This window comes from Cynocephalus volans, chromosome 4 (assembly GCF_027409185.1).
Source record: "Cynocephalus volans isolate mCynVol1 chromosome 4, mCynVol1.pri, whole genome shotgun sequence".
In the NCBI taxonomy this organism is placed as follows: domain Eukaryota; kingdom Metazoa; phylum Chordata; class Mammalia; order Dermoptera; family Cynocephalidae; genus Cynocephalus; species Cynocephalus volans.
The window spans coordinates 119,716,465-119,744,061 of record NC_084463.1 but is presented as its reverse complement, the minus strand read 5'-3'; the positions used below and the strand labels follow the sequence as shown (position 1 = coordinate 119,744,061).

General features: G+C 42.5%; 1 protein-coding gene across 3 annotated transcripts in view; it reads right to left on the bottom strand.

Annotated features, from left to right (window-relative positions):
* The window catches only part of NAV2 (neuron navigator 2), a 288,936-nt gene that overhangs the window by 117,674 nt on the left and 143,665 nt on the right, over positions 1 to 27,597 (bottom strand). For all 3 annotated transcript variants that reach the window (XM_063095507.1, XM_063095508.1, XM_063095509.1), the window contains exon 12: positions 10,180 to 10,302. In XM_063095507.1, the coding sequence (XP_062951577.1) occupies positions 10,180 to 10,302 (123 nt within the window). The remainder of the gene's footprint in view (positions 1 to 10,179; positions 10,303 to 27,597) is intronic.

The following is a 27,597-nucleotide window of genomic DNA, read 5'->3' as shown; positions in this document are numbered from 1 at the left end:
CTAATGATCTCAATTTTCTCACTGGCAAAACGAGAGGGCTGTAACTGATGATTCTGGACAAACCCAGCCTCCGCACTGAATGCTTCTATTTGACATTTGCTGGCTTAGGAGAGGCAGCCTTGAGAAAGTACACTTAGATGCAAAACTACAACTCTGGGCTGTCACAGCTGCCCACCATGACCAATATAAAGTGTACATTGAAACCAGGGACACTTCTCCATTGGCCAGTGTGAGAGCTTTATATACTGAGCCTATTTTAATCTGATTTTACACTCCAGTAACAGAAATCATGGGTAGGCTGCTCTTTAAAAGTGACAAAGAACACAAAGATCAAGTGTTCAAATCCCCATACAGGCCAGCCACCAAAAAAAAAAAAAAAAAGTAACAAAGGATATTAATTAAAGGAAATGTCAAATGAATGATGAGATAAGCAGGCCTATTTGACATTCAGGTAATATTTCTAAAGGATCTTTCAAATCATCACTGACAGGAAAAGAAACTTCCGGCATTTTATTGGATTAACAGCAAATTCCCAGTGTAGAACCACATTTGGCCTGCAGGGATGCTTCTGGTCCTCCCTGCTCCCATAGCAGGGGGTAGAATTCTCTACAGCACTTGGCACATGGTGTTACAATGGCTTATATAGGTTTCTCTCCCTGCTACTTGAGTGTAATCTTCTTGAGTATAGGGACTATATCTTACTCATCTTTGGATCCCATGGATCTGGAGCATAATAGGTGCTCAGTAAATATTAAACAATGATCAGCATTTTCTGTAAGCTATTGAATGTCAAAACACAATCCCAATACTTTGTTGAGATACAAGTAACCCACAGCATCTGATACAATTCCTTAACCAATTCAGTTGTCATGTTCCTCATCTACCAAGAAGGCAATTATATCTATTCACTCTCCCCCACTCAGAGGAGCTACTAGAGGCCATGTGGTCAGACTGGGTGGCAAAGTGCCTGGCATCTGATAGGTATACAGTAAATATGTGCTGAACTGCATGATACAGAGTTGGTTAAATAACGGGGGTGGAGAAGGGTGCACTCAACTCAGGCTATCACTTTATGCTTTGCGGGCACATGGTAGAACTGCACTTCCCTTCACCTTTGAATCTAATTGCAGCCATGTAACTTCCTTTGGCCAATTTCAAGTGAGTGGAAGTTACATGGGTCATTTCTGGGCAGAAGCTTTAAGAGACAGTGTGTGGTTCACCACGCTCTCTTTCTCCTTGCCATGGGGACTGTCAGTTCTCTAAATGGCAGTCCCTCTGGCACCCTGAATCAGGGAATGAGAATGATGTTCAACATAGCCTCCCACTGACCTGGCCAAATAGTGAGGGTGGGGTTTTTGCTGTTTGTTGCACAGCATGACCTATCCTACCCTGACTGATACAAAGACTTTCCCAGGTACCTGGATTTAAACACATGAAGTTATTTTCTGTTGGAGGGCACAGGTCTCATCAGATTCTGACTTGGGGTTGCTGGGAGAGTAAGCACAGAGAAAGGCTCCCCATTTTGGCTTTTCTCTTTGGCCTCTCATTCTTACTTTCATATTGCTAGATGTCTTGTCATCCATACTTTGAACAACCATTAAGTCTACAAATTACCTTTGAACAACTATTGAAAAGGCAGCACTTACGGAAAATACACTTTAGGGGTTTATGCCACCCCTGTCTCCCCAAGCTGTGCTTCTACTATAGTGTAACAAATTTATGGAACCAAGTTATGAAGTTGGGCAACATTAGGTAGGGAGTGGGAAATTTTCACAGGGCCACCATTCTGCTTTTATTGTTGTTTTTAAATGAAAACACTACATGCACGAGAAATGATACTCACAAACTATTCTTTCTCTTCTCTTTACAACCCCCTGGGAGAATTCCTTTGTGGTTGAAGGTGCAGATGGTTTGCTTCCTGTCAGCTCCACCCCCCGGTTAAGCACAGGTGGCCTCTGCCCACCCATCCCATAAGAAAAAGCTCTTACTTAAAAAGGAAGCCATACCAGCAGAAAAGATGCCCCTGGGAAAGGCCAACGCAGTAATTATTACCCTGTTACACGGAAACAGAGATTTGCCTGTAAGGCTCCTTTTATGAGCTCTAAATGAAAGTGACTTTCACTCCGCCCTACTTTGTTTCTCCTTGCTATACACAAACAGGAGAAGAAAGGGGAAAGAGGATGAAAAGAAAACACAATAAAGTTCATTCACGTTGGCTACTGTGCCAGAAGCATCTTCTTGTCCCAAGAGAATGGCTATGGCAGGACTAAGAAAATGTGCAGGGGCACTAGTGGGTATACCAGAGAGTTATAAGACAGCCAGGAAGAGAAGGCAAGGAAATGAGAGAGGAAGAGAGGGGAAAGGCTGGGAGTGAAAGAGAGAGGGAGAATGAGGACAGATGAGCTGATGGACTCAAGCAAGAGAAGATGAAGAGAAAATAGCATGGAAGAAGTCAAGGAGGGAGCAGGGAAAGCAAGGCCAAGTTCATTTTCACATGGGCCAGGAGGAAGCTCAATGCTGAATTACCACTCAAAAATGCAACCATGTGGGCCCTCATGGTTCATTTTTCTGTATTCTCTATCTTCTCCCTTTTCTACATATCATATTCTAACTTACATTTCCCCCAATCCTAAAGCTACATTCCTTTAACTTGTATTTGTTCTTTTTATTATATATAGTTGTCATAAACTGTTACAGAAAGACGAGGGCTTAATTATGAGTTAATTAAATATACAGAAAAGTGAGTTGCAGAGGGGTAGGGCCCAGATTGCTCTAAATGACTTGCAGGACCTAGGAATAATTTGAGAATTTATCTTTGGTACTTTACAAAACACGTTTTGCCACCTTCATTCATGTCGCTTGATCCTCACAGCTGTCCTATGAGACAGATACGCATACCGACCTAATTTTCTTTTTTTAAAAATTGGTTATGAATATTCATGAGATACAAAGCTGATTGTCACCCCTCATGCTCGTGATGTGGGGGCCAGATTCATACTGGCTGTATACCCATAACCACAAATTGCATTTGTAGCCCATGTCCCCCACCCAATTATCCCCAACCTCCCTTCTCCTCCCCCTGCCCCCCACTCAACTTTGTAATATTTTAAAATATCTATTAATTTATTTAAAGCTAACAAAAATATATTACATGCTAGCATAAATTAGATTTTTATTTAAAACATAGCTATATTTTCCAAAACAAAAAAAATTACTGAGAAGAGTGGCATTTACTTTTTGGAAATCTCTTGTGTCTGGCTTAATAGAAGACAGCTGGGTTCTCATATCTTCTTCTGCATTCAATCTGTTGTGCTGTGTTTTGGTTGAAATGTTTGGTTGAAATCTGGCCTCATATAGATACGTAGTTGGAAAAGGGAGGATCTCAGGGACCCCAAAGGCTCTCTGATCACATTCTGAAAACTGCTGTCCTAGAGCAACAGCTGCTGCAGCGATAACAATGATCTCTGCTGCAGAACCTCTAGCCCTCCAGGAACACCAGACCCTAACGTTAGAACAGAATTTCAGGTTTCACCTTCTCTACCTCCAGCCTCTTTGTTTGGAATTGCACAACTCTTCATTATGTATTAAATAGCTGGCAATCGTGAGCAGGAAAATTGGGTAAGAGGTAAGTTCCTGAGGGAGTATATTGGTCTTGGGTAAAAGGGAGTGGATTTGACATTAGTTCCTGAGGCTGGGATGTCCAAAGTCCATCTGGTGGTGGGTGGTGACAGTGACTCAGGGGTCTCACAATGCAAGATGGTGGAAGCAGAGAGAGCAACCACTTTGTAATATTCGAGACAAAACCTCAAAACTCAGGGGAGTTAAGAGATATACCTGAGGGGCGGCTCGTGGCTCACTCAGGAGAATGTGGTGCTGGTAACACCAAGGCCACGGGTTCAGATCTCATATAGGGGTGGCCGGTTAGCTCACTGGGTGAGCATGGTGCTGACAACACCAAGTCAAGGGTTAAGATCCCTTTACCAGTATTTTTTTTTTTTTAAAGAGATATACCTAAGAGAGTGATGACTTAAACTGGGGTATCTTCACAGCAAACCCCATGTCTTCTTTTTACTCCATAGCTGTCTTTTGCAATATAACTGAGATGGCCTCTATCATTTCCTGCAATAATGGAAATGTTCATGTCTGCACTGTCCAATAGGATAGCCACTAGCCACATGGGACTCTGGAGCACTTAACATGTGGTTAGTGTGACTGAGTAACTACACTTTTAATTTTAGAGGACTTTCAATTTACATAGCCACATTTCACTAGCGGTTGTTATACTGGGCAGCACAGGTCCATATTCTCTCACTGCCACCTCATGGACGTAGGAGAAATAAGGTTCAAATACAAGGTAGCTAGAGATGGTATCAAACGGGATTAGTGATCAAAAAGAGGGGTCTCCCTTGTTTTACCTGGTGATTTTGGGAAGATTAGGTACTGACAGTACACAGTAGTCACAGAGAGCAGACAGTTACAGGGGCAGGAGGAGGTTTTTTTGGGAGCCCTGCAGATCCCCAAGCTCTGGGTAGAGAATCTCCAACAATTGCCTCAGGGGCCATACAGTGGTTAGCTGAGACAGAAGAGAGAATTTTCTGGATGACTGCAGAATTTCTGCACATTCTGGTGGCCCCAGATCTCCTTTCTAAAGGGAAGCATCAGCGCTGGCCTGAGATCTTGAAATTGTGGACTCCTCCACTGACTAACACGAAATTGCAGTAGGTCAGAATTCACAAACAGGCATCCCTCCTGTGAACTTGCCAGGAGGCCAAGGAGTAAGTTGGCCCAGCTTTATATGAGGAAGGACCTTTTTCTTGAGGTCACTGACAGGAAAGGTGGTGAGGGCAAACTCACCTGTAGTGTACACGTGCAAAATGTCTGGAGCGAGGGGAGACAAGTCAAGAAATATTCCCCTTTTCCTCTTAATACAAATTGTTTTGTATCATCCCTAAATGATCGAGTTCATCTTTCCAGTGGTTTGGGCACTGACTGTATGTTTAGTGACTAGGGGCTCATTTAAAGAGATGGCACCAAGATGAAGGCTCAGAGTTAGGGAATGGAAGGGTCTCTACAAGGAAAGCTCCCTCAGGAAGTGGTATGTCAGGTGGTTAGAGCATCTGGGGGGTTGGAGAGGTCTGGGTTTGAACTTCAGCTTGGATGCTTGTTAGGTGTGTAAACTTGCGCAAGTTTACTGACCTTCTCGGAGCACCAATGCTTCAAATCTATGAAACTAGGTTAATATCTCCTCTCAAAGAGTCAAGGTCCAGTGTAAATAAGATAATATTTGTAAGGTGCTTGACACAGTTCCTGGTCCATAGCAATCTACCAGGAAATGGTAACTATTACTGTTTTTATTATTTTCTGATATGAGTTTGTATTCTTTTCTATTGCTGCCATAGCAAATTACCATAAACTTAGTGATTAAAAACAACAAAAATGTATAATTTCACAGTTCTGAGAGTCAGAAGTCTGACATGGGTCTCACAGGCTCAAATCATGGGTAATGGCAGGGCTATGTTCATTTCTGCAGGCTCTGGGGGGCATCTGTTACTCTGCCTTTTCCCTTTCACAGAGGCCACCTGCAGTCATCAGCTGTGGCCCCCCCTTCTCCATCTTCAAAGCCAGCGATGGAAGGTTGAGTCCTTCTCACATCACTTCACTCTGACCTCCTCTTTTGCTTCCCTCTTCCACTTTTAAGAATGTGTCATTACACTAGGCCCATCTGGACAAACCAGGGCACTCTCCCTATCTAAATGTCAGCTGATGAACAACCTTAATCCCCCCTTGCCATGTAGCAACATATTCCACAGGCTCTGGAGATGAGAATGTGAACATCTTTGGGGGTGGCAGGAGGCAACGATTATTACACCCCCCACAGGTCTGAAATGCAGGGCAATGGGAGAAGTTTCTTCCCATTTTTGCTCCTTCTCTTCTGTGGCTCCCAGCAGGGACTATACCTAAGAAATAACTGCCTCAGGGACCTACCACCTGATAAGGGCTCCCCACCAATTCCATCTGCTGGCTAGGGACTACTGGCCCGGATTTTACTCTTCCCTCCAGGTCAGTCCTGAATCTGTAAGTGCACTGCTTGGTGCCAGGACGGCTGCTTTGTTACAAACAAGTGACAATGCCAAGTGGTGTCCTGAGCTCTTGCGACACTCCCAGTAAGGAAAGAGGGCTCAGCTTGGCAGGCGGCTCAAATACCAGGGCGCGTAGTTACATCCTCACACTGTGGGACTCACCCTGAGAGCGGCCTCCCAATTCAAGCTGAAACTGGGACGGCTTTGAGCACCAGGGCCAGGGCCCCAAATGCAGACTGAAAAGTCTGTACGGTGACTCTGAATCTTTAACAGAAAGAACAATCTCAAGACCTAAAATATTCATTATTTGGAGGGTAATGAAAAACTTGTAACAAAAAGAAAGAAATGGTCCCTCCTTTCTGTTTGGTCTCCTTGGCACAATGTTGGAGGGTGATTTTCATTCTGTTCAAGGCTCAGGCTGACTCTATCACAGCATTTGTTTTTCGTCTTTGGAAGGTTTGAAGAAATACGGCTTTATTGCCTGAATTAATAAAAACCAATGAGGTGTAATAAACATTCTAACGCTTTAGATGAAAGTTACCAAGTACTCTCCAAGTCCTCCTCCTGATCTAACATGCACTCTGAGCCTGACTTCTGTCCTTCTGGGGCTCTCAATGACATTTATATGACCCTGCGGTGCCACCAAGGAGGAACACCTAGCTGCCTCAGTCCCCAGCGATGCTTCAGAGTGATCAAGGGACTTAGGAATGGAAACTTTCCCAGAGCTGGGCTTTAAGCTTTCAAAGCACTCAACTCACTGGAGTTCAAGAACTTTTGATAGGTTCTGAGGGGACGGCAGTGCATGTAGGAACTGGCAGGAGTTCCACAAACCCTTCAACTGTCTGTTCATCCTGTCTCTCAGCCATCCCTGTCATATTTCTTCTTCCTCTCAGGCTGCTAGCTGGGAGACCTCCATGCCAAAGCTCCCTTGAGTTGTCTGTTATCTGGGGCCGTGATGTGTCATAAGCCACCTCCATTTGTCCCTTTTGATCCTTCCTTCTCAGCCAGCTGTCTTGAGCCTGCCGGAAGTAGCCACTGATCACTATCAGGAAAAAACTGGAGTCCAGGGGTGGCAACCCTGAAGAGTGACAGGAGATCAAGGGCACACTTAGCATTTTGAATTTACTATCTTCATGTATTATTTCTCAGGAGCCACCTGGTGACATACAAGACTCACAAGCTGACATGGTCTCTATCTCCCAGGCTCCAAAGGTGGACACATTACTATCAGTTACTTTTAATACTCTGGAGGATACCCTAGCCACATCCTGTTGCAAACAGCCAAGGTCTGTCTGGTAGGTCAGCATCCCTTAACTTCTTACCGGGAATAGCTGTTCTCCCTAGTTGCGCTGCTGAGGTTATTCATTTTCTTATTTGTACAGTGATCAGCCTTTTTCATGCTTGTCTTTCCTTTGCTGAGGTCTAATCAGATATAATCTCTTAGTACTTTTCCTATTTCCTTTGCAGAACACACAAGGACTATTACTTCTGTGTGAATCCATTAGAACTGGGCTGTTTACACAGAACTTCCTGGAAATATCTTAGCTCTGGGACCTTCATTTTTTAGGTTAGGAGGGAAGAATTCTGTTCACTTGTCTAATTTAAATTTTTTTTTTTTTTTCTTTTTTTCTTTTTCGTGACCGGCACTCAGCCAGTGAGTGCACCGGCCATTCCTATATAGGATCCGAACCCGCGGCCGCGTCGCTGTGCTCCCAGCGCCGCACCCTCCCGAGTGCGCCACAGGCTCGGCCCTAATTTAAATTTTTTAAAGAACATATTTCCAATTACAAGATAATATTACCCAAATTGCAGCCATTTGCATACTACCTTTTTTTATTTTTGACATTATCTACACACCATCTGTGATATTCTTCCTTGATATGTCACATTAAATTGTCTCAAGCCTACATTATCTTTACCTTAAATATTTATAAAATCATAGGTTTGGTATGCTAGTTGTCAATTTTAGAAAATATTAAAATTAAAATGTAATTGTAAAAAAGGAATATTTTTCTGTCTGTCATTTAAAATTATCTTTTATACTACTAACGTTAGCCTCCCACTTCGGGAAACACTCATCTAGAATACAGTTTATGTAAGAGATTTAAATGAAGAACTTTATAGAAACAAATCCACCACTATTTCAACGTAGCCAAAGATGAAGCATTACTGTGGTCTGTTCACAATAACTTTGGAGAATAAAGAAATTTAGCATATTCTAGAACAATACAAAATATCTCCCTGCCTACAGGTCAAAACTTATATAAAATAGAAAGAAATTTATAATCATTATCAAATTCTGTTTTTTAAAAAGGCGCCTGAGTTCTTTCTTTCAAAATTGGTCAGTTATTCAGTCATTCTTAAATCAACTGTCACATCTGAGCATTCCAGTCTGGAGAGGACCAGAAGACACTGTTGTCTATTTGGTTCAACCATACAGGCTGAATGGAACAACATAACAAATGATATCCATCTTTCCAACCCCACTCCAAATCCTCCAACTACAAAACCAGAAATAAGCTCAGCTGCGATCTATAATATTTCCATTAACCCTGCAATGAAGCATTAAATTATACTGCTTAGCACAGATTCTTCTTTCGATACAAGGAAAAATATACCTTGTGAGGCCTGTGTTTTATGCTAATAGATTTACTAACCAACTACATGTTTACAAGAGAATACAAATAAGCAAAATAATTTGGCAAACTGTGAAATGTCCAGTGGGGGTATTGCAGCAACCGATTTTTTTTTTCCTGATAATACTTAGTATAAACATTTTGGTTACAGAGAGTTTAAGCCTTAAAAAGAGCAGTTCTCAAATTGTTCATGTTTTTATGGAATTTTGAAACCAATACTTTATTAATTACAGAAAAAAAGATGATTTGAGTTAGAACTCCAGTGGAAAGCCTTTTGTCATCCCAGATATAAATCACCACCCTGGACACTGGGGGGCCTCTAAAGAGAACATATTCAAGTCAGTGGTAGAGACTGGGCCAGATCCCAAGTTCCTGACAATGAATGCAACCCTCTCCACACAGCCCAAGCTTCCCAGCCTTCCCCAAGAGAATATGAAGATTCTCTTCAGCAAATTCCATTTCTGGGTGTGATTTTTTGTGTGCTGACCTATTTCTCTGAAGCCAGAGAACTACAGAAGTCACCCTGCTCTTTGTAGAAAGCATGTCCTGCTCAGAGAGCAGCAGGAAGCTGTACTCGTGCTACTAGTTGGCTTTCCGACACATGGGGCTTAGCACCTTCAGACCACTCGCATCGAAATTCTATGTTAGGTCTTATCAACCCAGATGTGGAAAGAGATAAAGTATGCCAGAAAATCCTTGAACAGTCAGATCATTAAAGGGTATTTGACATCTGTACTGAATCTAGAAACATAGCACATCAGAGCTGAAAGGGATCTTGGAAATCATACAGTCCAAATATCCCCTTTAATAGGTTACTCAAGGTCAGAGGATCAGTTTGTGTCAGAATAAGGACTAGAAACTTGGAGTCCAAATAGTCCTCTTTCTTTATCCTAGTGTTTTCTGAAGCTCTTTTCTACTTCAACAGTGGGGTCAATGAAGCCTGATTTACCCCTATAATGTCAACTACTCAGCATGTGGTATATAAACCTACATTCTTAAGCATTCCCTCCTATTACCAGGCAACAGGAGACTTTATGGTAAAGCCTACTCAGCCAAGGCCCGGGGAGCTCCCTTCTGCACACAGACTTTCTGTGTGTCACAAGGTGAGATACCTAGAAAGCCTGCTAATGAGAGAGGAAGTAAAGCAGATCCCTAGGGCCTGCTGAACTGATAGCGATGCAGTAGCAACAGTGAAAACAACAACAAAAACTACCCAAGCCCAAACTCCCCATGTTCTTTCTGTTAGAAGCACCACCCTACACAGAAGCAGGACTCAAGAACCCTCTCTTAGCCCTCTTGTACCTGCTGTGCCAGCACCTAACCCCAAGCACATCTGCAAGACCTCCCTAACCCTCCTTGGGTTAAAGAAGCCCCCGTCCATTCATCCAAATCATGACCCTCATTTCTCAGGCCACTGCGGAACTACCTCTGCATCTAACAAACTCCAAGTAGAGCAAGCTTACCTGTCAGCATCTCCAAGGCCCAGGGAGGTATTTCGTTGCAGGGTCTCCCGCACCACAGCCATCCCATCAGGGAGCCGATTCAGGCGACGGGTATAGAGGCCAAGTCCACCATCAGTCATATACCTTTAAAAGGAGAAGAGGATGATGCATGTGTATGGTTAAAAGCAAGTCGCATACAGGTTTGTTATTCATATTCAGAAGCCCTGCATGGCCACCTCGTGCTCTAAGGGGAAAGAAGCTGAAGAGTCCCTGAGATTTTGTCACCGATCATAGCCCCAGGATAACTCAGTCTCAGCTGCTGATTCAACCTACAGATCACCAGCTTGCTACCAAAAAAAAAAAAAAAAAAAGAACTCAGCTTAATTAACCCAAATTCACAGAAATCTATGAAGCAGAAGGGAACTAGTGAATAAAATTAACCATCAGATGTATTTGTGACATTTTTTTAATGTCAGCAATTATACAAGCAGGTGTTTTACCTAAGTAATGTAAATGGAACTGACAAGTCATTAGCAAATCATAGTGAAAAATATTACAGAACAGCGCAGTGAAGGAAGCAGGCAAGCTTTTAAGAGAGGAGGAAAGAAAGGATAGAGAATAGAAGAGCTACCTTTGCCATCACGGGCAAGTCGCTTCTATGGACCTGGGTTTTTTACCTAAACTGTGGGAATATCACTGCATGGACATATGGGAATATCATCAGACAGACATGTGAATTAGTGAGATAAGAAATATGAAAGTGCTCTGCAACTTGTACAAGATTATATAAATGAAAGACTTTATTAGGGTTATCATGATCTTGAAGTATCTACAAAGGTGAATTTCATCTTCAATATTGATGTCTTAAGGTGGTTTTCACAAAACTCTATGAACAACGCTGCTGGTAATTTACTCTTTTCCAGATCTCTTGGTAATGCCTGTCTTCTGATGAAACCAGTGTTGTCCAGGGAAGGAGAAACTTTCTGGATAGATAACTGACTGTCTATCAATCAGATAAGTCCGAGAACTTAGCCGCCAGTAGGAGGTAGTTCAGGTCCAAAGCAGCTATACCTCATCTCTACCTTGGCTCCTTCACAGTACCAAATATGGAGACAGGTGGTGTCATTGCTCTCACCTTCAGAGAGGAATAAGAAAACAAAGTAAAATTTGGGCAGAGCCAGAAACCAAACTTGGATCCCTCTAATCCCTGCATGGAATTACCCTGCAAGGTGTCTGAAAATGCAAGCATTTTACATTTCAAGTCAAATAACACAAAGTAAAAAGATCAATGAGTCATTATTTTCTTGAAACAGAGTCAACTGAGCTAAATCATGGAAAGTTTCATTGCATTTGGCATTTTAGCTTTAGCCATGGGGTGGGGATTCTGAGGGTTCCTGATCCTTGACTTTCTTCCACCTCTAGCTGGAGACCTTCTTGGAAGGTGTTCTCAGAAGAACCGAATTATGAGATGCTATAGAGATTGCCCAGAACCAGTAAGTTCAAGTAACTGGAGCTGTCCTGTGTGAGAAGTAGTTTCCAGTAGGGTTAGAGGAACTTTCCCTCGGGCAGCTTCCGGGATATCCTGTCTGAATTGAACATCTCTGAAGTCATGATATTAATGATCACAGATGATTCAATGCCAACATAATGAAAAATCTGTTAAAGTAGGTCAAACCAAGTGTTTTGGTTGTGCTAACAAAACAACAGCAGAATAGATTAACTATCTATTAGTGAATTGTATCTTTTTTAAAACAAAAAACCACTCGAATACACTAAAAAAAAATCATTGAATTGTATACTTTAAAATGGCGAATTTTATGTTACATAAATTATATCTCAATAAAAAATAAATTCAAACAATGATTATAGGTATAGTTAAATAATTATTTGTGTAACTGATTTTTAACACATCTCCACACTAGATAGTAAGCTCCTTAAAGGCAGAAACTATTCTTATTTTGTCCATATCTATATCCCATGTGCCTAGCACATACTAACTGCTTATTGAAACCATTTCTGTTGAATGAATGAACACATAAATGAATAACACCGTTGGGAAAATATAAGGAAAATGGTCAGGGTCTCTTGGATGTTCAGAGTCTTGCCGAACATCTGAGGTGGGTATGCACGTATGCACGGGTATTACTTGTTATTATTGTCTAATGTGATTGCACATGTGCATCCGGGTTTTTGTTTTTTTGATTATGGACTTGAGCAAAAAAGACTAATATTGCAGATGTGCAAAGCTTCTAGAGGACACTCCGGGAAGCCATATTAGGTCAACTGCTTCTAGCTTTGAATAAAGCCTATTATTTCTTCACCCACAGCTCCAAGGACCTTTTCCTATTACCTAGCTCATAGACCTGCAAGTGAAGGGTTTGTGACCCAGTCTGGACAATGGGCTTGAGGGGTCTGTGAGACCTACTCCTAGCTCTACAAACACCAAAAGACACAGAGCCACCGGGTGGGGTTTAGCAAAAACTTTTTGCAAAGACACTGGTTACAGGTTTTCTTTCCTCTTAAATGTTAGCAAACTTGACATCTAAGACACAAGGCAAGGCAAATTAAACTATCTGCCAGTCTACCTAACATCTATCCCTCCGTCCATCTGTTCACCCGTCAATAAACAGATTCATCAGTCCATCCATCCACCCATCCGTCCAACAGATGTACTGACTCAGAGTAGAGCTGTGGGCTACGTGCATGCATCTTACAACTAGCACAAGGAGAAAAAAAACACCTACCCCCAAATGCAGTAACTCTGCCAGAGGCTGAACTTTCTAGCTCAAATGTCCTTTCAAGGAGAATTCAGTGGAAACTCTTCAAAATACAATCTATTGCACCATTAAGCAAGGCAGTTAATTTTGATTTTAGCAAAGTCTGCCCAGCCAGTTAGATAAACAAAATTTTTTCAACTAGGGAGATCTTGTCAAAGGACAAACAAATTAATTTTAGCATTCATTTCCCTGCTGGATTTTTACTGCTGGTGAAATAACACATACGGTTGGGCAATTACACGCAGCGGGCATGTAGATAAGGTCTACACATACATCCCTCTGGCTTTCGGCTAAAGCTGGATAGTATGGCCTGGTGAGCATTCCAGAGATGGAATGCTAAGATGTGCTGCAGTCCCCCGCCTAGTAACACCTGTGTGCAATGTGGTTTTGTCAAAAAATGACAATCAGTGAAGGTGGGAGGGCCCAGAGAGATGGAACTGACTGGGTGAACCTGGTCTGTCAGCTGTTGGCTAGGAATTCTGATTTTGTTTAAGCAGAAAGGAGGGAAAGGCAAGAATAAATCAAGGTCCTCTACCTTCTCAAATGCACTAAGAACTGCAGGCTGGCCAGGTAGCTCAGCTGGTTAGAGTGTGGCATTATAACACCAAGGTCAAGGGTTTGGATCACAGTGCTGGCCAGCAGCCAAAAACAAACAAATAAATAAATAAATAAAATGCACTATGAACTGAGAGCCAGGGACCTGAATGCAACTAGTCTGACAATAAACTAGTTCTGGTTGCGAGTCTATTTCGTTCATTATGTATGTGGGGGGAAAGGGGTTTGTAAAATGTATTCAATTATTTTTTTAAGTAATACTCTTCAAAATAAATTCTGTTGTATTCCTCTACCTGGGAGAGAGCATGGCACTGGAAAGAGTTGTCATTAGAGCCAGGCTCACACACAAGAGTCTAATTTAAAATATTTATTTCTAAAGTATTATCCACCAGTGATAATAGTTTGATTTATAAAGTCTCTGTACATATTTTTAAATAACTCTTCTAGTCTCAATGAAAAATGTACATTTTTGTTGGACCCAAATTTGTATAGGAACTGGCTACTGAATACATTAATACAGACTGCCTTAACAAAGTTAATCCCTAAAGAAATCATAATTTACAGATGAAGCAGTCACAGTGCGTTCATCTGAAACACTGGCCTTCATCCAGCGGTGAAGGGCTCAGAGGCAGGGGAGCCTTGGCCTCCCCCCCTCTTTTGGAGCTTTAAGAAGGCTCATCATGGGTGGAGATGAAATGACTTGCCTGAGGTCACAAGCAAAGGAACCAGCAGGCCCAGGGACTGGATCCCACAGCACCAGGCCACACTTTCCTCCTCCTTGGAGAAATAAATAATTAATGCTGGAGCCTAATGAGGTGCTGGTAACATCTTACCGTTTGCTGAGTGGGTTCCTGCCTAAGCTGCCAAGCTACCGAACAATTCCCACATTATCCTCCCCAGTTTGCAGTGAGGGGTTGAGGGGGCTCTGCCTCCCCCTTCCAAAGCTTCTCCAGAGACCCCTGGATAGAGAGAGCAGGAGCCTTTGCTAAAGGGACATGTTGTCCGGGGGTGGGGGGGTTCTTGCTTTTTAAGGCAGGGGCACCCTAGGGTGGCCCACGAGTATCAAGGTTAGGAATGTGGCTGTGTTGTTAGAGAGGCCTGGGGTTTTGCCCTTTGCTAGCTGAGGGACCTAGCACATGTCATTGTTAATAAGAACTAATGATATTGAATGCTCGCTGGGTACCGTGCTAAGTGCTGCACATAAACCATGGCATTCAACTTTTAGAAGAATCTTACCCAGTGTATTATCATCTCTATTGTTCAGATGAGGAAAATAAGACTGTGGAGAAGATCACAGTGCAGGCAGGTGGGCTCAAATCCCAACCTTGCCAGGTTTTGGTGTAATTTCTTTGTTTCAGTTTCCTCATCTGCAAGATAGGTCAAACTACTGATTAACCTCACAGGGTTGTGGTGGGTTAAATGATACAGTGCATGTGTATAAAGTCCAGTGCCTGGCACTAAGGAGCAGTTCATAATTATCAGCTACAATTGTCCATGTCACAGACTAGTGACTGCATGATTCCTTTTTCAATTCCACAAATACTATATGCCAGGTTCTGTGCCAGGCTGGGGTTACAGAGATGGAAAGACCTAGCTCCTGCCCTGGTGAAGCTCAAACTCTACCAGGGACTAAGACTTGCAAATAACTCTAGTACTCCATGAATAGTGGTGTAACAGATGACTGTGTGACAGAACCCAAGAACACACAGGAGTGCTGTTGAAGCTGAGGGGTGCACAGGAGTTTGCCAGCCAGAGGAAGATCCATCTTGGCACATGGAGAACATGTGCCTAAAAAGCAGAAAGAAATGGAGGAGAAGGGGATGTTAAGGAAGGGTAAGTACTTCATTGCTGCTAGACCACTGGGAACAACAACAGGAACTGGGTTCCCTGGAACCTGGAACATGATCCTGAAGAGCATGGTTGCCAGGCAGGGTTGAGACCTTTGCTGGTAAGGCAGGGGAGTCACTGGCTTCTGTTTCAAAAAGAAGACTGACTTTTTAATACTTCCATCATTTTGTAGTCCAGTTTTGGAGAGCATTTTCTCATCAATATTTCCTTCTACAGATTTTTCAGAGCACACCACTTCTAATCCTGTCTGAGTCATCCCAGACCTTTGGGGAATGACCAGACTTGTATGGTAGACCTCATCATCCCTCCAGCCAAGGGAGGCCTGTGAAGGCAACATGCCAATTACAAGGAAGGAACGTTCTCAGCAAACTAGGTACGTAACTGACACTAGCTATGAAAAAGCTTTGGAATCTAATAGGACCTGTTAGAACAGATATGCCGGATTTTAGTAAATAATCTTTTCCCCTTCTTCAAACGTAATGGTGCAACAATGTGGAACCAAGTGAAACTGGCTTTGTGAGTCAATTTCAGGAGGGAAAGGTGACTTCTCATTTCCAAAGTTCACAGTTCAACATGGCCTGCGTAAGTAACACAAATGTCTTTCATTAATCTCAAAAGAAATCCCCTTCTGTTAAGAAATGGGGGAGGTGAGAGGGGACAGGAAGGGAAAGAAATATGTATCAACCTGCTCTATTTGAGTGCATTTCTAATAGAGCATGACATTAAAAAAAAAAAAATAGAAAAACCACAAAAAGCCTCTCAGATGTATGAAATGAAAGTACAAACAAACAAAAAAATCGAATCAATCCTAGGTGATTACTTTTCTTCAAAGACATGTCAGCCTGTCTATATTTTGGGGGCACATTTTTAATTTAAAAGTGAACACAGCGAGAAAAAAAAAGGAACAAAATGATAATTACATGTATATGTAATATTCCTTGCCAATATCAATATAAATATATGAACATACATATCAACACATACTTTACTGCATAAAGTTGAAAGAAATGATGTGGACTGATGAAAAGCCCTTGCTGTAGAGCATGTCACTACCAACCAAATCCCCAAATAACACATGCTTTCACGGCGCTCGTCTACTTTGTTACAATACAGCATGACATTTATTTTCTGAATTTAATAAGATGTAAACTGGGTTTCTGGACAAACCTGGAAAAGGATCCCTTTAGTTTAGGGTCTCAGAACTAAGATGAATAAACTTCACTCTGGGTCATAGAAGGACAAACTGACCAGCTAGTCTAACAAAGCTGCCTAAATCCTTTTGAAGAAAGCCGACCTTTATGAAAGAAAAGAAGCTGATACATTTGACTTAAGGGAAGAAGAGAATGAATCTGAAATGCAAAAATATGATTGGAAAAAAATGGGTTCCACTTTTCAGTCCTGATTTTAAAACCGCAGCAACTAAATTTAGGTGAATATTCAAAATTTTGCTAAGAAAGCACTTGGAAACTACTTTGTCCTCAGAATTTTTAGGCACAAATGCTGAAGCAAATGTGACATATTTCATTTATCAAACCCCCTCACCCCACACAAGTACAGAGACATATCACAGTGATTCTAATATCCTGCTCTCAGCATACTCTTATTATTTTAAAATCTAATAAAGGTGAGTTCTAATCAAAGAACATGGTGTTGATTCTTCTGGATTATGGGTCACCCCAAACTGACACAGGATGAAACAAAACGAACAGGAACCTTTGGACATAAAGTCCAAGGTTAGAATGTCTTTCTCTGTGGGGTTTCCCTGTAATAGGACTTTATAAATAATCCAGATTGGACAATGCACACAATCAAGAAACATGGGTGACGGGGTAAAAGAGGGGTGAGAAACGACTTTTATCTTTCTTTTTATCCTTTAGTGGGCAATTTTTTCACAAACAGACCCACACCTCTTTGCTTTTCATGCCTTTTTGGGAACGTTCCCAACAACCACTGGCAGAGGCAGAGGGGAGATGTGGACTTGGAGAATCCACCAGGGTCCTACCTTTCTGCTGCTGCATAGTTGCGGTACGTTTCAGCACCGTTTCCCACTGTCCTCTAGAAGTGCTGGCTCTTCAGGACATCACCAAGCTGATATCATCTTGCTCTTTTTAGGAGGATATGGGAGTTCAATTTACATTGCTAGCAAAATCTTCCCTTATTTCGCTCAAGCCTAGAGCAGCCACCTGTGGCCATAACACAAGCCACCTTAGCTCAGAGTATAGGACATGACCAGGGCAAATACATGTCAATGCTGGGAAGTTTCTTCAATGGCCATGAGACACCTAACAGGAATATTCACAGCTCAAGAGGCACCAGCCCCTCCCCTGGCTTTTCTGCATTTCACCTTCATCCAAGTCCTGGCTGCAAAGAGAATCAGATGACTGGGAAAACCTGGCTTAATTCTCTGGTTGTGGTGTGGCAGGAAGTCAACGCTGCTGCAGAAGTGAACCCACTCAAGAGGCTTGTAGCTGACTCTGGCTAGCCTCAGGTGACAGAGCACACTTCTCTGGGGAGCACTACAAAGACGTTGCTAAGCTCATCAGACAAGGGCTCAGCCCGAGGGGTCCCTGGGGACAGAGGCAGCAGTGGGAAAAGGCAGGCTGGAGTTAAGGAGGAGTAGGAAGGTCCCAGAGGGCCCCTGAAGCCTCACTGGGGGAAAATGGTGCCACTGACTTTAGCCATTTCTACTTCTTAGAGCTAGATGCTGAAGAGCTGCTTGGGAGAGATCAGAAGGCACAACACAGGGGTCACTCTCTGCAACAAAACTCAACAAGTGCCTCATCCTATACCTGCCACTCAAAGTATGGGCCACCGTGGGCCACGGACCAACAGCTTCAGCATCACCTGGCAGCTGTTTAGAAACGCAGTATCCCAGACCTCCTAAATCAGCCCCTGCATTTCAGTTAACCCCCAGGTGATTCATGTGCACATTAAAGAATGAGAGCACTGGTGTCAGGCAGTGGTCTCTGCAGAGAGAAGCATAATCGATCCACAGGAGTAAAAATTCAAGTACTTCTCTTTATACATGTTTCTTACTATGTCCTTTTGAATTCCTATGTTTTGTGCATATTTTATAGAGTATACCATATTTCAGTAATGTGGCACATACATATTTTAAAAAATGCAACCCAAAATAGTTTTCAGTCTACTACCTAAACCAGAAATTCCTAAATTTTATTAAGTTATGGTCCCCTTTGAGAAACTAGTGAAAGCCATAGATCCCATCTCACATATGTGCAAAATTCACATCCAGTTTGAGTTGGCTCACAGACCTCCAGGCCCCAAGCTAGCAGTCCCTCTGCCCAAGTAGGTCACAGTGTACCCTGGCTGTGTGGGTACTTTCAACATATTCTGCAGTGGTTTCCACACTGCAAGACTTTTGTTTGTTTGCTATAAACTGATTCTGCAGTGGCACATGGCACTGCTATAATTCACATGTCATGCTGAATTTCAGTGCTCAGACTTAATCTCACCACTGCTTGGGTCTTGCTCTCACCAAACTCCTAGCAAAGGAGTCACTGATCAAGTGGGAAATTTCTGCATGGTGGTAAAACATGCTACCAAGGTACATGTGTCTCTTGAAAAATGCAAATGTGACTTTCCACATGTTTAATAAAATTCCATCTAACACTAATTTCTAGAGCATTTTGGTTTAGCATACTTAAGGATCTAAACAGGTATACATACCATAAGGGTTTTAATTTTTAAAAAGCCATAATTGTGCTAGTAAAATACACAATTAAACACACAAAGAGGTAAGAATTATAACAATAATATACTTATCACCCCTATTTAAATAAATAGACATGTAAAATTTTCATTATAATCCATGATTATGCTTGTTTAAAATGGAAGCTGGCAGGGCACTGTTCTGAAGAAAGGCTATACACCTTGGAAAATTGACAGTCCTTGTGTTTGGAATTTGGTCTTGCCTGAATTTTCTTTATTGTGGTTTAACTGTCAGTGTGGATTTGCTGCAAATATTTCTAGCACTAGCAGGAAGCTTTTTGTCCAGCTTCTGAAAGATGAAACACATCCTAACACACATGAGACTGTTCTTTAGACAAAGCCCCATTAAGCTCTTTCTTGGAATAAAACAGATGGTGAAAGGAGATGGACTGATATCCAGGAATTCTCAAACCTGGGGAACCTGAGAAAAACACATATTACAAGGCCCTGTCTTCACAGATGAGGATGTCTTTAGTGGGGCTCAAACCATTAATTTTTTTAAAAACATACTACTTTTTATAGAATTTTGAGGTTTCAGAAAAATTGTGCAGAAAGTACAGAGGTCCTCTGTACCCCAACAGTTTGCCCTATTACTAACATTTTGCATTAGTGTGGTACATTTGTTATGACTAATGAATCAATTTTGATACATTATTATTAACTAAAGTCCATAGTTTTACATTGGGTTCATGCTATGTTATACAGCTCTATGGGTTTTGACAAATGTGGAATGGCATGTATCCACCATTAACAGTATCAGTATCACAGAGTATAATTCCACTGCCCTAAAAATGTGCTATGCTTCCCCAAACCTGAATTTTTAAGACATGTAATTTTCTTGCAAGTAGTCAGGACAAAACTGTCAGAAATGTTGCCTTAAATTTTGAGAACTGGATGGAAGAAAGTGAGCCAGATTGGCCGTTTCCCTAAGAGTTAGATGCCATAATGTGACTACAGTATAATGGTAATTCAAATTCCAAATCCTCATGGTAACTAGTCTTGGCCTCCTTTATGTTAAGGGAACAGTGTCCATGTTAACAGCAATGTGCACATTAACAGGTTGAAGCTGATCTCTTATGTCTCCTCCATTGCAGATCTGGGCTTGATAAGAGTTATTAGAACTCCAAGGTTCTTCTAAAATATCCATTAACTTATGGTCTTGGACTTAAGGGCCTGCAGGCCTCAGAACAGTGCAACTGTTGGAAACCCAGATGGGCAGGAGAGTGGCATGAAGGAGCATTAGGCATGCTGAAGTCAGACTGTTGTGCACAACGCAGTGCCTGGGGGGGGGGGCACCATGATCAGATGCCCTTACCCTGGAAAAGCCTTCCATGTTGTCAAAACAATCCTTCCTCCCAAGCACTTCAGATACACCAGGACCTGCTTGTCAATCTTCTGTAGGCAGTCACACCTTATTATTCTGTGATTTCTGATACTGATCCCCATGCCTCAAAGTGCTCTATGACACAAGATCACTTTCGCATGAAGTCATTGGAATTTATGTTGGCTTTGAAGATTGTGTGTTCCCTTTGGAAGATGACTAGAGCCCTTGGGGGTGGAAATTAGACATCCAGTGTCTCTTTCCTGTCTGGTTTCACGTAGACACCCTCAGGTAATAACCACAGTCTCCACCAAACAAGGGAGAAACCAGCTGGAACTTTGGGTTAGGTACACGCAAGTTTCACCTTATCTTATCTAGACTGCAGCTGAAAGAAATGTCAAGGTGTACTGAGAACAGATGGAGTAAGGTGACTAAATCATGACTGGGAGATAATCCTTTCTGCAAACTGAGACATATATCAGGCTTGGGAGCATCACCCAACCTCAGCAAACAACCAGATTTCTGGAAGCACCTGGGGGCTTCGGGAAGGGTTATATTAGAGCCATGTGTAAGCCTCTGCCCTAGATGTGGCCCCATGTTGAGGTGGTGGCATTTGTTCAATAAACATTTATAAAGCCCCCACTGTGAGGGAGGCACTCACCTGGGAGCTGGGAATACAATAATCAGACTTAGCTGTTGACCCCTCAGGGACCTTGTCTCTGGCTGGAGCAAACAGACATGTAGATAGTTGTGTGGGGTTAAGCAAGGGCCAAAGCAGGCAGAAAGCCAGAAAAGGCTTCTTAGAGGAAGGAGCCCCCAAGTGGCATCTTGAAGGAGTTTGCCAGGCAGCCTCGGGTTGGGGCAAGGAAATAAGAGAAATTACCAAGACATGTACATGCAAATTCAAAGGATCTGAAATGTGAAGTGGGTTCAGAGTGTTGTTTTAGATGCCAAATTTCTACCAGGTGACATTTTCATCAAGACAGTGATTATCCTGAGCATTCATTCTAAAAAAGATTTGATAATTGTACCACTAATAGAAAGAAATAGATATATAGGCCTCTGGCCTTTTCAAGGGTGGAGGAGTAAGCCAAAATTGGGTGACTATGGGATTCTCAAATTACCTGCCACTAAATCCAGCAAGAGTAGTAGACACAACAGCTGACAACACATGATGCCTGACCCTGTTCACTTTTCCACCTGTTCATGTGCCCAGGGTCACCTTCAGAAACAGTCCCCGGACAGCCTACAATCCTGGTTGTCTGTGGGATTGGGCCCATCTCTGGGGTGGGAACAGGAATTTGAAAAAGCATACTCAATGTCATAAATTTACCATTTTAAATGAACAAATAAAAAAGCCTAATGTTTTAAAAATGTATTCTATAGCTAAAGACTGACAAACTTTGGGTTGGTGTGGAGCTACTAAATATACAGCAACTCTGAAAAGCCACATCTATTTTTACATGCACCCTCCCTGCCCCCCCCCATCATGGTGTGACATCTTTCAGAAGAGAGCATGAGATTAAAAAAAAAAAAAGTTTGAAAAACACTGAGTTAAAATATGTGAGGATGAGAACCAGTCATTTTCTTCCCGGAGAGATCAGATTCTGATTAAGATACCAGATTCCATATTAAGAGAGACTAACCAAAAGTGTGTTTTACATTTACAAAAGTGGCATACGATGCATTCACACGGGGAAAATGAGGCTGCGGCTGAGGTACTGCAGACGGGGCCTACCCAGGCCCTGAGCCGGGACAGGCACATCTCACAGCTGCCACTTCAGTGTAAAAAATCCTTTTTACACCCCAAAGATGGGTCCCAAACCCTTCCCCACCCCCTCCATACCCCTCCAAAAAACCCTGCACTGCATATAATCCTGATAAAAGAGGCCATGGTAGAAATTCCTAAAATCTTAAAAACAAAAATAAAATCCTACAGTAAAAAGGCATCCTATGCAAACCAAGGACTACAGGAAAAGAGAAGAATCAGTTCAGCCTCTTCAGCAGGGCATATACCAAATAACACCCAGGTCCCTCTTATGATGAGGCACAGAAAAGGGCTCTTTTCCACTAAGGTAGATAAAAGTGTGTCCTACTCAAAAAGTGTGTGTGTGGCCTGACATGGCACAAACTCCAAAAACCAGATGATGTGTTCTCAATGACTACAACACTCGTGCTAATTTTCACACTGACACCCAACTCCACGATGCTCTACCTCATTGGGTATATTCATGTTGAAATACAGGATGCCTTTCAGGATCGTCTCCCCCACCTCCCACTTAGAACACCAGACTGAAAAGGTTTTACCTCTAAAACCTCACTTCAAACGCAACAGAGCATTAAGAAAAACACCCATGATAGATAGTTCCATGGAACTGCAGAATATTAGAGCTGTGGGGTATTTCAAAGATTATTTGGTCTAACGATTTTTCACATGCAGAACAGAGACTCAGAGGGTATAAGTGATTTGCTCAAGGAAACACAAGTAGAAAGTCGTCATTGATGTGTTTTCATTTTAATATATTTTGTGTCCAATACCTACCTATAAAATATGTCCCTTTCTCTCACTGTCTTTTGTGATAAAATTGAAGCTTGGCTCCCTTATTTTACATTATAACTTATAACTGTTTGCTTATCTGTCTCTTTGTGCTCCAGCCTCTCACCCAACAAGTTCAATAAAGGTAGGATTATTATTATTATTATTATTATTATTATTATTATTATTATTATTATTATTATTATTTTAGAACCAATATTTTTGCTTTGATATCCCCAGTCCCTAGAACTGTGCCTGAAACTCTCAAGATAGGTACCCAATAAATGTTTCTTGGTGAACTGAATGAATGTATAAATAACCACCAAGAATTAAATTGCTTTTATGTATCTTATATGTGTTAAGCATTTGGGGCATACAAAGAGAAATAAGACGTATCTTTACATATGCTTTAGAGATAAGACAAATGCTATTAATAGTGGGCTATGTTACCCAAAGGGTTCAAGGAAGACTTCTAGGAAGATAGGGGCCTTTCAGGCAGTGGAAGCTGATAAGAGAAGGCTTGGAGGGAAGAGTCAATAGGTCCCATTAAAGGGACAGCATGGCTCCAGCAGAGACTCCACCATGTTGGGAACAATGTTATTGGCACACACTGTGGCATCCTGAACCTGAGCTAAAGGTAGTTTCATTGCCCCTCTGTCCATGATTTTTAAAAAGGGAGTAAAAAGTGGAACCGTATAGCAAGGAACTCAGGTTGAAAGGTAAAAAAATCATGTTTCCCCCTTAGAATTTCAACATGTATGGGCTGGGACGGGTGTCACAGTTCTGTTCACAAGAGGGACAGGATATAGACACAGACTGTGTTGATAAGCACGTCTCTCTCTGTAGCAAGGCAGCTGCCAGAGCTCTGCAGGTAACTGGGACATGAGACACTCAGAAGCCAAGTGGCCAAGCATCCAAGCAAACCCGCCAGCCTGTAGACAAAGAGCGGCCAGGGACGGTGTAAACGCAGACAGGCTGGGACACCCCAGCCACAGCTGGAGCATGCTGGCAAGAAAAGCAGGCTGAGAGGGAGCCGAAACCCAGGCCAATGACCTGCAGAGGAGTAATCAAGTTAAAGTTGGTTGCCTGCAGGATACTCAAATTACCTTCTATCAATGCACCGGGAACTGTAGTCATAACAGCTGTCTGATGCTGCACAGACAAAAGAATGGGGTCCCTGACTTTTTTCACTCCTTGACTTGTTCAAATGCTTCCACTTTCCCAAGTATGGTAGACAGATAAGCTGAAGCTATAATTCAGATATACATGTAATTCAGATAAATGAATTATAGATGGTATCATTCACTAACGTCTCCGCTGCTATGCAGACAATAAGTTTACAGTGGTTCTCAGCCACAGTCCACTCTGCCTCCAAACCCCTTTACCTTCCAAATCAGAACCTGGGGCAGGAAGAAAGTGTATATGATTTTTGTGTTTATTAGAAGGGGGAATGGGTTAGAAAATTTTAAGAAGAAACAACTTAGGAGTTCCTGCTGGCATCAGTGACCTGTGGAAACCTGACTTTCCAAAGAGACCCCTTTCTCCTGAACATAACATCCAGTTCTGCTTTGTTTATAATTGAGCCACAGTGATTCCTATGGGAACTGGGACACCGTGAATTTTACAATTTGAAGCCCTTTTAAAGATCATCTCTCTCTGTTTCTCGCCTCATGCAGGAATCCCATCTGCAACATCTGGGACACTTAGGTTTCCAGATTCTGCTTGATTACTCCCAGGAACAGGGAGTCATAGGGCTCATGTCCTTGTAAAACAGCCCAGGTTTCTTTTTGATGGGTCTAATTTTCAGCACACTTTTCTTTATATTGATTAATGGCTACCCAGGTGTTTAGGCAATGAAAAATGTAAGTCTAACTTCCACCTATGGTTCAAGTTTGGTCCTCTGGACCCTACTGCTCTTCTAAGTATTTTCCATGCCAAGCATATCTAGTTTCTATAAACATTTCTATTATGTTTTGGGATTTGAACCTGTGCCTTCCTTGTTAACCTTCCCTAAACAGACCTCTGCCTGATTCTGAACCCCTTAAAACCTGGCACCAAGTACAAAACAGACACTTGATATAATCTAGCTGGCAGATACTCTGTTGCTTCCCACATTATTATTGTATTAATCCAGTTGAAGGCCAGTCTTTGTAGAGCTCTTTAAAACCTAGAAAAATCATAAACCCAGCAGGTGGCAACACCAAAAGAGAGGAGGTTTGGATCTCAACTGCTGAGTCCTTCAAGCTTCCTGAAACTGGCTGCACCCTTTTGTAGCTGTATGATCATGGACAAATGACTTCTCTCATCCTGTTTCCACATTTGTAAAATGGGGATAACAACATGTTATAGGCCTCCCAGGATTTCTTTCTTTCTTTTTTTTTTTTTTAAGTGGAGGTAGGGGGTGGCTGGCCAGTACAGGGATCTGAACCCTTGACGTTAGTGTTATAACACTGTGTTCTAACTAACTGAGCTAACAGGCCAGCCCCTGCTCCCAGGATTTCTATAAGAATTCAATGAGATACTACCTGAAAAGTGCCTGCCACGTGAAAAGTACTCAATAAAGACTAGCTGTGTTACTTTTTTTTTTTGTTACATCACAGTGTTCTAACCAACTGAGCTAAATGGCCAGCCCTGTAATACTGTTAGTAGTAGCAGCAGCAGTACCATGACTACCACCTCTTTCTCTCTCTCTCTTCATTCCACACATAGTACTAAGCACGCACAGCAGGTCTGGTAGAAATGTGGGAATAAAAAGACACAATCCCTGCATTAAAGGATATCCTGATCTGGGGGGCAGACAGTTATACAAACAGATAAGCCAAAAGGAGCCATCTGGGAGGTGTTACCAGGTACTTGGGAACCCAGAGCAGGGAGGTCTGTTGTCAAAGAAGGCTTCCTAGTTTTGGCAGGCTCTTGAAGAACTATGGCAGGTGGGTGAGAATTAAGGAAGAAGGATTTACAGACAGAGAGAACAGACCCCATGTAAAGGCACAGAGATACAAAGCGTGCTGTCCACATCAAGAAAAATGTCTGTGGTCCAGAGGGGCAGGCACAGTACGGGAGGTGGGAGGTGTGTGGAGGGCAGGTGAGCAGTGAGGGGATGGAACAGATGGCAAGAAATGAAGAAATGAGACTAGGCAAGGAGATCATTCATTAGCTCCCCAAGTGCAAAAGGAGGGCCTACTGTGTGCTATGCACTGTGGTAGGCATCAGGGATATAGTGAAGAGTAAGAAAGATGAGGTCTGTTCCTCCACCGGAACTTATGCTCCAATGTGGGGACCATGGAGGGAGGACCTTGTATGTCATGATAGATGCTACAGGGGTATGATGTGGCTGTGTTTTCCAAAGATGACAACAGCAACATCTCCTATGACACATGCTCTTCTTCAAGGTCACCTTGCCATTCTCCCACTGAGAGGTGGGATCGATGTTACTACCTCTTGAATCTGGAGGGCTTGTGACTGCTTTGAGCAATACAGTATGGCAGAAGTGACACTCTCTGACTTCCAAGGCTGGAACATAAAAGGTGATGCAGCTTCTGCTTTGCTCGCTGTAACCCCTGCCCTGGAGCCCTGAGCCCCATGTAAGAAGTCTGCCAATCCTGAATCCTTCATGTTGCGAGGAAGCCAAACCACATGGAAAGGCCAGGGCCATCCTAACCTTCAAGTCATGCCAGCCCAAGTGCCAGACGTGTGAGTGAACAAGCTTCGGAACGCCTCCCTCCTCCAGCTCTACATCAGCTCTAGCCACGGATCTTCCCAGAGGAGGCTCCAGACACCACTGACCAGAGACAAGCCATCTTCACCGTACCTTGTTCTAATTCCCGATGCAGAGACCCCGTCAACATAAGCAAATGGTGGCTTCAAACAGCTAAACTGTGGAGTCATTTGTTGAACAAAAATAGTAACTAAACAGAGTTCACCCAGCAGGCAATGTGGAGCCACCGAGTAAGTGTAAGCAGGTAATGAAATCAGATTTGAACTCTAGGAAGAGTTCTCCCCACCATGTGTAGAATGGATCTGATGGATGGATATTGAGATTAGAGGCAAAGAAACCAATGAAAGGATGGAATGTCATCATCTGGGTGAGAAAGATGAGCAATGAGGCTTGATAAAACTATAGCAAGAGATACTTCAGAGATAGAATCCATCAAACTTAGTGACTGGCTTTCCAGGAACAAGGGAACAGAAGAGTCTGAGATTCTTTCCCGGTTCTGGGTGTGGAAGAAAAATGGATGGTGGAAACACAGGAGAAACAGGTCTGTCGGGAAGAAGAGGCGTTAGACTTTAGCCGCATTTACCCAGCTTCGGTGAAAGCCCTGAAGTGAGTGGTTGGGCTCCTACTCTGTAGTCATGCTGTAGCATTTGAGTCCTGGCTCCCTAACCCATCACTTCTGGGACTTTGGGTAAGTACCATCACCTTCCAAGTCCCTGTGTCCTCAGCAGAATGGGAAGAAGAGTGCCCATAACAGAGACTAAAGTGAGGAAGAAAAGAGCTAATGCATATAAAGTGCTGCACATGATGCCTGGCATTTAGAAGTGGTCAATAAACGGTAGCTGCTATTATTAATATTACAATGATCATTATTATTAGCTATTCTGCATACTTGGTCATAAGCTAGGTAGGTTCTTCGGATCCAGAGGGCCCAGCTACAGGACATGAAATGAAAGCC